This window comes from Danaus plexippus, assembly GCF_018135715.1.
Source record: "Danaus plexippus chromosome 3 unlocalized genomic scaffold, MEX_DaPlex mxdp_25, whole genome shotgun sequence".
Taxonomy (NCBI): Eukaryota; Metazoa; Arthropoda; class Insecta; order Lepidoptera; family Nymphalidae; genus Danaus; species Danaus plexippus.
This window is the reverse complement of record NW_026869844.1, coordinates 2717200-2731168: the sequence shown is the minus strand read 5'-3', so window position 1 is coordinate 2731168 and position 13969 is coordinate 2717200. Positions and strand designations below refer to the sequence as shown.

General features: G+C 30.0%; 4 protein-coding genes across 4 annotated transcripts; 3 read left to right on the top strand and 1 right to left on the bottom strand.

Annotated features, from left to right (window-relative positions):
* Nucleotides 1-612: 612 nt before the first annotated feature.
* LOC116769778 (uncharacterized) lies at nt 613-3888 on the bottom strand. Its single transcript, XM_061526733.1, has 3 exons — nt 2277-3888; nt 1793-2113; nt 613-1724 (listed from the first exon to the last, which is right to left on the bottom strand). The coding sequence occupies exons 1-3, from the start codon at nt 2332-2334 to the stop codon at nt 712-714; spliced, it is 1392 nt and encodes a 463-aa protein (XP_061382717.1). The 5' UTR covers nt 2335-3888; the 3' UTR covers nt 613-711.
* Nucleotides 3889-4250: 362 nt separating this feature from the next.
* On the top strand, nt 4251-6345 carry LOC116769411 (cytochrome P450 6k1-like). Its single transcript, XM_032660491.2, has one exon. The coding sequence runs from the start codon at nt 4281-4283 to the stop codon at nt 5769-5771; it is 1491 nt and encodes a 496-aa protein (XP_032516382.2). The 5' UTR covers nt 4251-4280; the 3' UTR covers nt 5772-6345.
* Nucleotides 6346-7924: 1579 nt separating this feature from the next.
* Nucleotides 7925-9697, top strand: LOC116769661 (cytochrome P450 6g1-like). Its single transcript, XM_032660817.2, has one exon. The coding sequence runs from the start codon at nt 7989-7991 to the stop codon at nt 9477-9479; it is 1491 nt and encodes a 496-aa protein (XP_032516708.2). The 5' UTR covers nt 7925-7988; the 3' UTR covers nt 9480-9697.
* Nucleotides 9698-11586: 1889 nt separating this feature from the next.
* Nucleotides 11587-13362, top strand: LOC116769900 (cytochrome P450 6k1-like). The gene has a single exon (XM_032661099.2). It carries the CDS (start codon nt 11737-11739, stop codon nt 13219-13221), a length of 1485 nt encoding a protein of 494 aa, XP_032516990.2. The 5' UTR covers nt 11587-11736; the 3' UTR covers nt 13222-13362.
* Nucleotides 13363-13969: the final 607 nt, after the last annotated feature.

Here is a 13969-nt window from a genome sequence, read left to right as displayed (position 1 = left end):
TATAAACTTAATTTTTTCATATAGTTTAATCTTTTTCTCATGACTTGCAATAAAAATTTCAATTCAATCTTAATTTTCCCCTTTATGGATTTTTTTTAAATTATTCTGTCCACAGATACGCATTAGTCTTAGAAAATCGCAATCAGTTAAACTCTTATTCAGAATTATCCTATTTGAATTTATTATTTCTTTCTTAATTTAATTTGATCATCAGCTTTCGCTGCTCGGTAACTGATCAACTATCAATCGATCAGTTATCCCCACCAGATTGATTAGGGATGAGAACTTTGCCGTCATAAAGCGCAACATTTATGACCAGTTGGATAAATTAGCCGGCAAAAGCTAGTATCATAATAAAATTATTGTTTGGAATATTAAAGATTCTGAAATAAAAGAATTTGTTTTGTATCACATGTCTAAAGCAATATTTAATAACAACTAGTTAACTGAGATATGCAACTAATTATTGCCTCTATCTTAGCTTGTTGGCTTAGGTTATTTTACCTTTAATTGGTAATTTTTCAAATAGATGGAAATAATATTTACGCTAAAGTAAATAAAACATTTCTCCTTTAAAAAGGCATAAATTTTTATTTAATTTTCATACTCTTTACAAATACAGCTACATTATTATCAAAAATAATTCTGCAGGAACAATAAAAATATATGTAGTATTTATTTTAAAACTACAATATTGATAATTAATTAAAATCAGACTTTATTAGTTTTGTTTCTTAATTTCCGCACAATCCTTTGTTTACTTTTAAGTGGCGACTTTACGATAGGCACAATACGACAAGTGGTACTTGGGACATCACGAATCGTTTCAATCTTGGAAACAGTCGTAGGTATAATATTGTTATCTGTTATACTTAATGTTTTAATTTCAACTTCCTCTGTCATAGCTGTTGTCATTTGATGGGCAGATTTAAGATTTGATACATTGTTCCAAACATCAACACCTTCAGTATTACTAGTCACTCGGTCCATCAAATCCAAGCTTACTTTATTCTGTTTATCAATCTCCTCCGACATAATCGCGATCACTTGTAAATAATTTTTCTCATTCGTCATATTTACGTTAGGCAAATATTTTTCATTATCTGTGGTTTCGTTTGTCGGTTTTGTAGAAATAATCTTCCCAATATTGTCACGACCCTGTTTTGGTTGATCTTTTTGCTCTTGCACATTCATATGATTCGTTTCCGTTATATCATCATCATCATTTAACTTACTTATATTGGAACTATGTTTGTTCTTACCCAAATCTAATGTATTTTCTATCAGACTATCAATTAATGTCTCAAGTGAATTTGCATTCTCCCTCTTATATAAATACAGACTTTCAACTTTAACACCATCATTATTTTCACGTTTAGTTAAATATTTATCATAAAATTTTGGAGCATAGTTATTTTCACTGGCCAATTCCGGGAACATAGATGCTAAAAACTTGGACTTTCTCTTCTCATTGTTTTTTTTGTAATGTCTTATTCCATAAATAGGTTTCTTTCCGTGTAACAGATGTTTGTTTACCGGCCATCTTGTTTTTGAAACGTCTATTTGGTCTCTTTTTAATTTGTCATATTTCATATTCTTCACCTGCTCCCTCAAATTATATTTCATTTGTAGTTTCGGTACTTTCTTATATTTCAAAACTAATTCTTTAAACGGATTTGTTTTATATGACATTTCCATTGGCTGGGTTTTGATCGTCCTTTCTTCTGAAATGAGACACGGTCATTAGAAAATTTATATAACTATTTACCAAATATTTAATTGTATTACTTACCAGTGTCATGATTTATGTTGTCCAAAAAATTTTTATGACTCTCAACCAAAAACAATAAAGATTTTGGTGTTTCACGGTTTTTTGCATTTATGCTATCTACGACAGGTTGGAGACCTGAACATTTTTTTTCATTTTCAGTTCTTTTTAAACAGCCATTTGGATAGCAGTATGTAGGCTGTTCAATACACATTTGAATGCATATACAAGCGGGTGGAAAGTTATGAAATTCAGTAAAAACCATATTAAAAAAATGTTCTACTGCTTCAGTATTACCTACATTTTCACAAGGATTTATTTGTCGAATAACTGTTGTGTGGTATACTGAAAAGCATTGTTTAGTTTATTAATATGTTATTAATTGTGCATAGGTAACAACTATAATATAATCTTTACTTTAGTAATCTTTCAGTATTCTAATTCTATTTCAGTAATTTTTTTATTAATTAATTATTATTATTATTTTTTTAATTCAGTAAAAACTCACCTTTCAAGGATATTAAAATTACACTAATAGTACATATGAAGGAAATGTTAACATTCATTGTGAAATCTACTTAAAATGAAAAGAAATAATACTAAAATTTGAGTTTATGAAGAGTGAAAAAATATTACTACTTCGATATTTACTAGCCAAAAAAGTTGGTTTTCATGGTAAAAAATCACTTGCGACTGAAGCTTGTTGATTCCGAGAACTACTGTGTTTTACTCCAAGACAATGTCAGTGCAAAACTTCCTGTTTAAAATACATATCCTAATAGGAAATTTTTGTGTGGAAAAAACATCCCGTTGATGTTTACCAAATAATTTTAGCACAATTTGTAGATAAAATGTTCTTTTTTATATTTTCTTCCGGATAGTGCATTGTGTTTCTTCGCTTCAAATTAAATGTGTCTTCTAAACTAGTATTACTAGTATTATTTTATCCCAGATGCATTATATGGAATATAGTTTGCCTGCGAACTGACTTTAGCAACTTAGTTTCACACTATCAGAGCTATCCGATGTAACAAACTTTTCCTTCCATCTGAATTCCATCTTATCTAACTACAATTTCAGCTGATTCTATCAAACCCAGGTCTTTATAGTTGTTAACTTGAAAGTACACAAAGTCATATATATAAATGATAATATCCCTAAATGATTTCTTCAATTTAAGTCACAAATTTAGTTGTTTTATAATTTTTCCTTGGCATTATCAATAGCCTCTGAAGCAAGACTTAAACAGCTATACATATACTTTTCTAGAATTCTTAGAACCACTATGTAACGTTGTTATTAAATAGACAACGTTCGTGTTCAAACTACTTATATCTACGATTTAACCAATGACCTCGTCAATTAATCTGTAATCTCTCGTTTTTTTTTTTATTTTGTTTACATTTCTTATCGCAGCAAATAGTTAATAAATTAAGTTATAAGTTGGTAATATTATGAAGATTCCTTATTGTTTTCTGTATCAGTCACGTAATCAAAACTATATTTAGATTATTTTTTTTTTTCAGAAGAAGTTGACACAATCTTTTATCAAATACAGTTAATTTATTATTATATTAATAACAATAATATTGAAATTAATGACTTATAAAAACTATAATATATTCTAGAAGTGATGAGAACAAAATATGTTTTTTTTTAATTTTTTATCCGGAGTTATTGAACTTAATTTTATAATAATGCAAGAGCAAAACAATGCTGATATTTTTTGTCTTCATCGTCATAGTTGAAAAAACACGTGAACAAGTTCCTAATAAAGAGTCTTACTTTGCAAATGGACTCAAAGTTATTAAAATCGAACTCAGCATTCAAAGTCTTTAAAACTTTCAGTTTTAATACGTATATTTTATATAAATTTAAACTTAAGTCATATACAAAACAGATTTTTTGTAGGCAAATTAGTTATTTTGCTAATAGAGTTGCTGACTTTTATGTAAATTCTTTGAGTTCTCTCGGGTCTAATGTCTTGAATTTGCTCTTTTTCTCTCAACCTTATTGTGCTTTGAGGACTAGGTGAGGTCAATATTAATAAATTATGATAGTGAATAAAAACTCCAAAACTTACTTGACTGGAGGCGTCAACTGTTGCCCTTCTTATCGCAGATTAATAAACTTATATTTACAAAAGACAGTACCATTTTATTTTAATTATTCTGCAAATTTATTTTTTTTTTTAATAATTTTTATATTAATGTAAGAATTTTGATCTGCATTTTATATATACTTAAGTACAAAAAATTTGCATTCCTTCACTGAATGAATCGTATATATATTATTATAGTATAAGTAGTAGTATAGTATATATATATAGAAAAGAATACATTTCATATTAATTCTACGTAAACAAACAGAAATATAACATTATAAAATAGCCCTTACAATGAAAGACTTATTACGAAATCGTTTAGAAGATAACTTTATGCATATAAATTCTTATATAAACAATCAAGCTCATTAGTTTTGTTATTGTTGGAGTTCATTTCTCGACACGAACATGTTGTTTACTGTACTAATTGTTATCAGTATTGTGATTGTTATTACTTTATACATTGCTGGAAAATGTAACGAAAATTATTGGAAGAAACGTGGTGTGACTTTCTATGAGAAGAATAGATTGACTGGTCCCTTCTTAAATTTTCTTACTGATAAAGAGCCGCTGTTTATTCATCTGTTTAAAATTTATCAGCAATATCCTAATGAACCGGCTGTTGGAATTGGTGGATTCCTTACACCCACCCTTTATATAAGAGACCCCGCGAATGTACAAGCTGTACTTTCATCAGATTTTAATTCTTTCTATCACCGAGGCGTTGAAATCAATGAGGATGATGTATTGGCCAACAACATCTTGTTTCTAAATGGCAATAAATGGAAACTTATAAGACAGAGTATGACACCTCTATTTACTGCATCGAAACTGAAAAGCATGTTCTATATTATCGATAAGAGTGCACAAGATTTTTTAAAGTACTTAAGGGAAAACAAAGAAATTCAAAAAGGTGACGCGTTTAAGACTTTGTCTACATTTTGTAGTGCTGCCATCTGTGCTACAGTGTTTGGTGTAAATACAGAATCAATATTCGATTCACCATTTTTAAAGATTGCACGGGGAAGTTTCCGTTCAACTCTTATAACTAACATACAATTCCTTATGTCACATTTCGCCGAAAGATTCTGTCAAATATTAAATATAAAAGCTTTTAAGCAATTTGAGGACTTTTTTGTAGGAGCCATAAAGCAAGTTATTCGTCAGCGTGAGATAGAAAATATTAGAAGACATGATTTTGCTGATATTTGCATAGCTTTAAAGAACAGTGGGAAACTTGTTGACCCTGATACTGGTCTGGAACTAGAGACAACGGATGAGTTACTCGCCGCTCAAGCATTTTTCTTTTTTGTCGCTGGAGTAGAGCCGATAGCTACAGCAATGTTTGCCACTTTTGTGGAATTGGGTAAAAACTCGGAAATACAAAAACGTGTTCAAGACGAAGTGGACGGCGTTTTCGAAGAACATAACGGACCATTGTCTTATGATATCATTTCTGAAATGGTTTATCTCGATATGGTCATCAAAGAAGCTATGAGATTGCATCCCGCTATTGGCTTTGTAACGAGGAAATGCGTTCAGAACACTATTTTACCAGTTGGTAACATAAAAGTAGACAAAGGGACAAAAATTTTCGTTCCGATATATGAATTACATCATGACCCGAAGTATTTTCCCGAACCAGAGTTGTTTAAACCAGATCGATTTTCTAGTGAAAATAAACATAACATCTTAGACATCACATATTTGCCATTCGGTAAAGGTAAAAGAATTTGTATTGGTATGAGATATGCTCATATGCAAGTCAAAACTGGTTTAGTTCATATCTTACGACATTTCAGTATTAAGACAAATATAAACAGAGATGGCATTAAGTATATGAAACATCAAATTCAAGTGAGATTGGAAAATGTAGATGTTGAATTTGTACCTAGATAGATGTGAATGACTCGGTGTTTATTATTAATAAATAAACTACAATCATATTTTACAGTACTTTAAATGACGAAAGCTTCAAGTACAGATTTAAACAATATTTATTAAAATAAAACTAATATTTCTCGGATTTACTACGCGTATTTTATAATTTTAAAAACTACATAATCCTGACGTTTTGGTTACTTTTCAGCAACCGTGATCACGGACAGACGACACATCACGGAATTATGTAGCTTTTTAAAATAATAAAATACGAGTAGTTTATGCGAAAAATATTAGTTTTATTTAAATGAATGCTCGCGAAAGTCTTAGATCTCACAATCATTATATAAATAATGTGTTTACTGCCTTAAACATTAGTAATATTTAAATACTAGCTTGAAATAAATATTTGAAAGCAAAACATTCTAATGAATTGCTATGTGAATTGTAACACCTCACAACATGTAATGTATTATTTAATGTTTAATATTAAGCACTAACAACCATCACTTCTTTTGTACTTTTGTAATGAACTTAAATAAAAGTATATTTTTTTTAAAACGCTTATTTCATTTGCGGTCAAGGAAGTATATCCAACGAAGGTGACTATTTATTAGATGAAGATATTTAAATAAATAATCTCATTCCTCTCATTCCTTTTACAGAATTTGGTTTGAAAGAGTTTTTATTTTTTTAATTCAACCATAAAGTTTACATTACAACCGCCTATGGCAGTACAAAATTATACTTATTTTAATTACTTACTGATCCAGCGTCAAACTGCTTGATATTTTCTGTCTAGTAAAACAAAATATGTATAAAAATGTCTCTTATTTGAATATCGAATCCATGCCACTAATAAAAGGCATAAAAATGGAATACAAATAAATAAAAAAAAAAAATTTTGTTCACAAATTATTTCGTTAGCATCAAAGCTACGATAGACTAAGAGACAAACAACAGCTCTACTCCCGACGTAAACTCGGTCAGTCAGCACATGTATATAATGAAATTTATGATTATTATGTATTAACCAGAAAAAATCATAATAAATTGGTGAAAACTGTTTTATGAGTATAGTATATCGTAATTCTTCTAAAGATATTGGAAATATTGTTTGTTTGTTTACCACAAACGTGTCCCTAACTACTTGAATGATAAGAAGTCACTTTACATTTTAACTTCGTATCTCAAGTGATATGACTTGACTATGATTATCTGTTTTCATGTATAGTATTCATATTGAAGAAAGATAATGCTTACATTAATTAATTATTTAAAAGTTTATTATACGCTAAGTAATAGATGAAATATGGGTTAATTTAGTTATTTTTAAATATAATGAGATCTAAGATTTTCGCGAGTATTCATTTAAATGAAACTAGTATTATTCGGATTTACTACGCGGATTTTATTATTTAAAAACTACATAACACCTCGTCTGCCCGTGATCACGGTTGCTGCAAAGTAACCGAAACGTCGGGATTATGAAGTTTTTAAATAATAAAATCCGCGTAGTAAATCCGAATAATACTAGTTTCATTTATTTTTAAATATTTATATTAAAAATCACGATAACCCAAGCTACTTATACATATTATTCTATGATTGAAACAGTATTCTTCCTTTGAGCAGCTTGAATAAAAATATATATTTATGTTACAATAAAGTGCGTCTAATGTATTAACAACAAAGTCATCACGAGCTTATAGTCTGAAGTGATAAGACAACTACTTAAAATTGACTAGTCATGATGATAATTTATTGCAATTAAAACCATACCACTGGGATATTAGGTTATTTACACATCGTAAAATATACTAATATATAATATAATTTTTAAAATATTTGATATTCGTTAGGTATGTTACGCTCAAAGATCGAAAACGCTCAGTGAACGGAAAAATAGCTCACAATGCGTTGTGGTCAGAGTAAAACATCCATATGGCTTAAATCGTGTAATGGTTCTAATGAAAAGGCACACGACGCATTGGGGCAATCGCAGAAAGACCAAATAGCGATATTCTCTGAATACTAGATTGCACATCAGTTTATATGAAATTAAAAAAAAAACATAGATATATAATGAGACGAAACCTCTCAGCACAATCATATCCATCTGGCTTATAATCACTAAGATATTCATTATAAAATAGTAAGTGATAGGCCAATTGATAATCACATATGTAAATCGGTGCACACTTGTTTAATTACAGTAAATAATTAGTCTCAAACATGTTTTTCTCGGTGCTTGTTATATTTTTTGTGATTTTACCGCTTATTATTTATACTATTGGCAAACGTAACGAGAACTATTGGAAAAGACGTGGTATAGTTTTTCACAGCAAAAATAAGATAACAGGCCCCTTTTGGGAAGTTTTCACTAGTGGTGAACCGTTTTACCTACATTTGCAAAACATCTATAACCAATATCCTGATCAAGCTGCCGTGGGAATCGGAGGATTTCTCACTCCTAGTCTGTATGTAAGAGATCCTAAGAATGTGCAAGCCATATTGTCATCAGATTTTAACTCTTTCTACCATCGTGGTTTTGAAGTAAATGAGAATGATAAATTGGCTAACAACATTTTGTTTCTAAACGGAAGTAAATGGAAACTTATGCGACAGAGCATGACACCTCTGTTTACCTCACTTAAACTGAAAAATATGTTTTATATTATGGATAAAAGTGCCCAAGACTTCGTTCAATATATAAAAGAAAGTCCTGAAATAAGGAAAGGCAACACATTTCAAACATTGTCGACGTTTTGCAGTGCAGCCATCGGCGCCTCAGTTTTCGGTCTCACTACTGAATCGATTTTCGATTCACCTTTTTTAAAAATTGCACAAAAAATTTTCGAACCAACGTTGAAATCAAATTTACGATTCGCTATTTCCAATTTGTCCCAAACATTATTTCATCTATTTAAAATACAATTTTTTAAAGAATTCGAAGATTTCTTTATTGATGCCATCAAACGAGTGGTACGTCAACGTAAAGAAGAAAATATAAAAAAGCATGATTTTGCTGATATTTGTGTGGCCTTACAAAAAAATGGGATGCTTAAGGATCCCGAAACAGGATTAGAATTAGAACCTACATATGAATTACTTGCAGCACAAGCATTTTTCTTTTTTAATGCTGGTGTGGAACCCGTTGCTGCAGCAATGTTTAGTGCGTTAATAGAAATCGGTAAAAACCCAGAAATACAAAAAAAGGTCCACGAAGAAATTGATCGTACTTTTGATAAAAATAACGGAAAATTAAATTTTGATATTATTGCTGAAATGGTTTATCTAGATATGGTCATCAATGAGGCGATGAGAATGTATCCACCTATTGGATTTCTATCCAGGCAATGTGTTGAAGATACTGTACTGCCATCGGGAAATATTCCTGTGGAAAAAGGTACAAAAATATTTGTACCAATATTTGAATTTCATCATGATCCAAAGTACTTTCCTAATCCAGAAGAATTTAACCCTGAACGATTTTCACGTGAAAACAAAAAAAAGATGTCAGATATTACTTATTTACCCTTTGGTAAGGGTAATAGGATTTGTATTGGTATGCGTTATGCCCATATGCAAACAAAAACTGGTTTAGTACACCTATTAAGAAACTTTAATGTCAAGACAAATATTGGTAAAGGAGGAATAAAGTATGTGAAACACCAATTTCAAATGCGACTTACTAATGTAGATGTTGAGTTTCTAAATAGATAAATTTTTAACACTAGAATTATTATTCCTGTGTTAATTGTGTCCTATAAAATTTGTAAGGAATTCTTTGCACATTCGTTAAAAAATTATCGTTAATCATGTATAATGACAAAAGAAAATTGCAAAAATTTTTATAACCTACAGACCGATTTTTATTTTTACTAGCGACCATTAACCAGTTTATATACACTAGTTTTTAAATAATATATAAATTCAAGGAAGTTTATTATTTTTTAATAAAGACTGTAACGGTTTAATGATGATAATAATAAAATAGCTTAGCTTTAAGGTGTGTCTTTCAACGTTACATGCTTTTATAATATGAATAGAGCAATAATATAAACTTGTTATTCATAATTTATTAATGACATTTTTTAGAATAAATAGTTAATACGTTTCAAATAATAAAAAATATTTATCTTGTGGTTATACCAAATGTATAATAATACTAGTTTTTATTCTTTCTTCAGTCCCAATTTTCGGTTCTGATGTCTTAATGCTAATGTAGAATGACCTTATATTAATGAAAGTAATGGGAACCCACTAAAATTACAATACCAAGAGAACTTCTTGATCGTAGACAATGATGCTGTTCTGTCGGATGACCCGACTGACCCTCGGCGCTCGTTGATACCCGGGTCAGAGTGTGTGTGAGTGAGAGAAATACCTGTCAGCATCGCACGCCATTAAGCGACTAAGCATGTCCGATGGAAGCAGTATCCCCAGAAACTCTGGAGTCACGATCCTCAGCAGTGAGGTCACGATCAAGACGAAGAAGAAGATCTTTATACTAGGCTATACGATAGACCAAAATGCGGTTTGACATATAGCATTTTTCGCATTCATGCAACCTACACAGCACCAAGGTTAAGTTCAAGGATTCTTCGCAATAATACCTCTTTATATTTCTATTTAATACTAATAGTTTATTTATTCATATAGGATAAACATAATAAGATTATAATTTTTTATTTTAATATCAAAAACGTCCTGTAATTTCTTGTGCAAAAAAAAAGTATAAACATATATTTTTATATGTTTAAACTTACAGAAATTTTAACAGTCAATGGTTATAAATATTTTTAAAGCGAAATTTTTTGTTCAATATTTTGTTTTACTACGTTATATTGAAGGAATGTTTTTTATGAATTCAAAATTATAGAACTGAACTGAGCTAGATTTATTTGTCATATACTATGGTCTATAAATTTTTTCTATTGATAAGATAGCCTGTAATTGAAATAATAAGACTTCGAGAGACAGACTTATGAAAGAAATAAGGACAGAATATCAGCTGATTTTTTCTATATTTTAGGTGCGTAAAAAGTATCATTACAAATGCAAGCTATTTATAGTGTCACATATACTACAATATACTTTAAGGTTTGATTATATGTTCAAATAAAGAAGCAATTAAAATATATTGGTCACAAGTACTTAAAAAAAATATCCAGTAACTTTGAAGAGTACGAAATTTCTATTCAATCCTCCTTAACTTGCGTTACCCTTCGCCACATAAAATCTTATAGCACTGAGATTTAAAAATGACAAATTATACATTTATCAGTATCAAATAATGCTATATATATATCAAGTAATACTATAGCTGCTGATTTTTTATTTACGGTCACAGATCTTCTACGTTTATAGGTTAAAGATCAAAGGCCAACGATCTAAAATTTTAAATATTATAATGTAAATTAAATGTCATTATTGTGCAATAATATCTACAAATTTCAAATTAATAACTAAAATTTTGCTCACAAACTAACTATTTCTACACAATGACACAAAAATAGGTATAATTTAAAAAATGATTAAATTTTATTTTAATCAAAGCTAAAAAAGAGCGTAGATAATTAATAATTTGTAGTCAAAGTCTCAACCGCTGACCTGTTCCCAAAGCTGTAACTAAGATAAATATATTGTTTAAATGAAACTAATATTTTTCGGATTATACTAAGCGTATTTTATTATTTTAAAAGCTACATATTCCCGACATTTCGGTTGCTTTGCAGCAACAGCAGCAGCTGTCTGTCTTTTTTTTTTCTCGCCTTGCATTTTTATATTTTTCAAGGAAATCCACAATACATCGTTCTACAGATAAAACATTAGTCGCATCCACCTCCTGTTAGTGAAGTACGTGTCACAAACAATATTTTTATCGGATTTTTTGAGAATCACTGTGATTTTTTTCAAATAAATAGTATACTGTGTGTGATACGTGTATATGAAAAAGTTGATATTTTTACATTGAAACATGTTATTGACGTTGTTGATTTTTAGTTCATTATTATTACTATTTATGATAATTGGAAGGTATAACAATAACTATTGGACGAAACGCGGTGTAGTTTTCTACAAAGGAAACCTGTTGAATACAATACTTTATGATTTTTTTACTGGAAAGAAATCATTGTTCATGCACCTACATGATATCTATAAAAAGTATCCAAACGAACCGGTCGTTGCGGTTGGACTATTCTTTATACCAGCTCTATACGTGAAAGACCCCACCAATATTCAGTACATATTATCATCAGAATTCAAGTCTTTCTATCACAGAGGTATTGAAACAAATGAAAGTGATATATTGGCGAAAAACACATTGTTTCAAAATGGCAAAACATGGAAGCTTTTACGAGAAAACATGACACCCCTTTTTACTTCATCTAAATTAAAAAACATGTTTTATATAATGGATAAAAGTGCACAAGATTTCGTGAAATACTTAAAGAACGACAGGGAACTAAGAAAATATAACGCCTATCAGAAATTATCGATGTTCTGCTGTGCCGCCATCTGTGGAACAGTATTCGGTATTGGTGCTAATTCAATTTTCGATTTACCGTTTTTAAAGATAGCACAGAAAAGTTTCAGGTCAACCCTGAAAATCAACATGCGTTTTGCGTTATCCACTTTGTCCAGAACTTTATTTAATAAATTTAAAATACACTTCTTTAAAGAATATGAAGATTTCTTTATTGGTGCCATTAAACAGGTCGTACATCAACGTGAACAAGACAATATAAAAAAACATGATTTCGTTGACACTTGGTTAGCATTACAAAAATGTGGAAAACTTAAGGACTCGGATAATGGTTTCGAATTAGAAACAACAAATGAATTACTCGCCGCCCAAGCGTTTTCGTTTTTTATAGCCGGAGTAGAACCTACTGCCACAGCTATGTTCGCTACTTTATTTGAATTAGCTAAAAATCCAGAAATACAACAAAAAGTACACGCAGAAATCGATAGTGTTTTTGAAAACCACAGCGGTGCATTAACATATGAAATGATTTCTAAAATGGTATACTTAGACATGGCTATAAAAGAAGCTATGAGATTACATCCATCTATTGCAACATTATCAAGAAGATGTGTTCAAAATACTGTTTTACCGAATGGAAATATAGTGGTAGAGAAAGATACAAAGATATTTATACCTGTATACGAACTTCATCACGATGAAAAATACTTTCCCGATCCAGAAGCATATAAGCCTGAGAGATTCTCACGTGAAAACAAACATGAAATCATAGAATTTACTTATCTGCCTTTCGGTAAAGGAAACCGAACTTGTATTGGTATGCAATACGCACGCATGCAAATAAAAACTGGCTTAGTTCACATGCTACGACATTTCACTGTACACACCGATATCAATCAAGGAAAACAGAAATATTTGAAACACCTAATTCAATTAAGACTTGATCATAATGACATCAAATTTTTAACTAGATAATATTTTCAAGATACGAAGTTTTTATAAGCATTTAATTTCATTTTCACTCTAAGATGAGAGGGATGTAAATTAATATATCATGCTGTTAAAATTTTAATTCAATTGTATCTTGATATTATAATAAAGAGTGATAAATCAGTATTATTGGTTGCCTTTTGCCTTTTTTTTCTTATTTCTATGTGTTAAAAGTTGAGAGAAAAAACTGTTTTCCTTATATGTGACTAAACTTGTGTGTGTGTGTGTGTGTGTGTGTGTGTGTGTGTGTGTGTGTGTGTGTGTGAAATTACACAGTAACATAATAGCAATTCGATTAAATTATCAGTTATTGTTCAAGCTCATCGTGTAATCTCTTAGCACTGGTGTTCTATACAAAGAAGACGTTTTAATTTTATATTTTGCTTAAATACTTATTATTTGTAACCTGGTTTTTGAAATTCATTATCTGTTTTTCACATATTTTCAGATTATTTATTTTTATGTCCAAATCATTTTATTCTGGTTGCGTCAATAAAATAGCTTACGAAAGGGTTAGAATAGCTTATGGAAGTTAAACGATGCCTGTAAATTATAACCTAACGAAACATACAGCCTCGCTGACCACAGCACCAGTTGGTGGGACAGCTTGGTCTGGAAACTGCAGGACCATTTTGTTGGCTTCTAAAGAAAGGTGACACAAAAGTAATATACCTTCCAATAATGAGATCTAAGATTTTCGCGAGTATTCATTTAAATGAAACTAGTATTATTC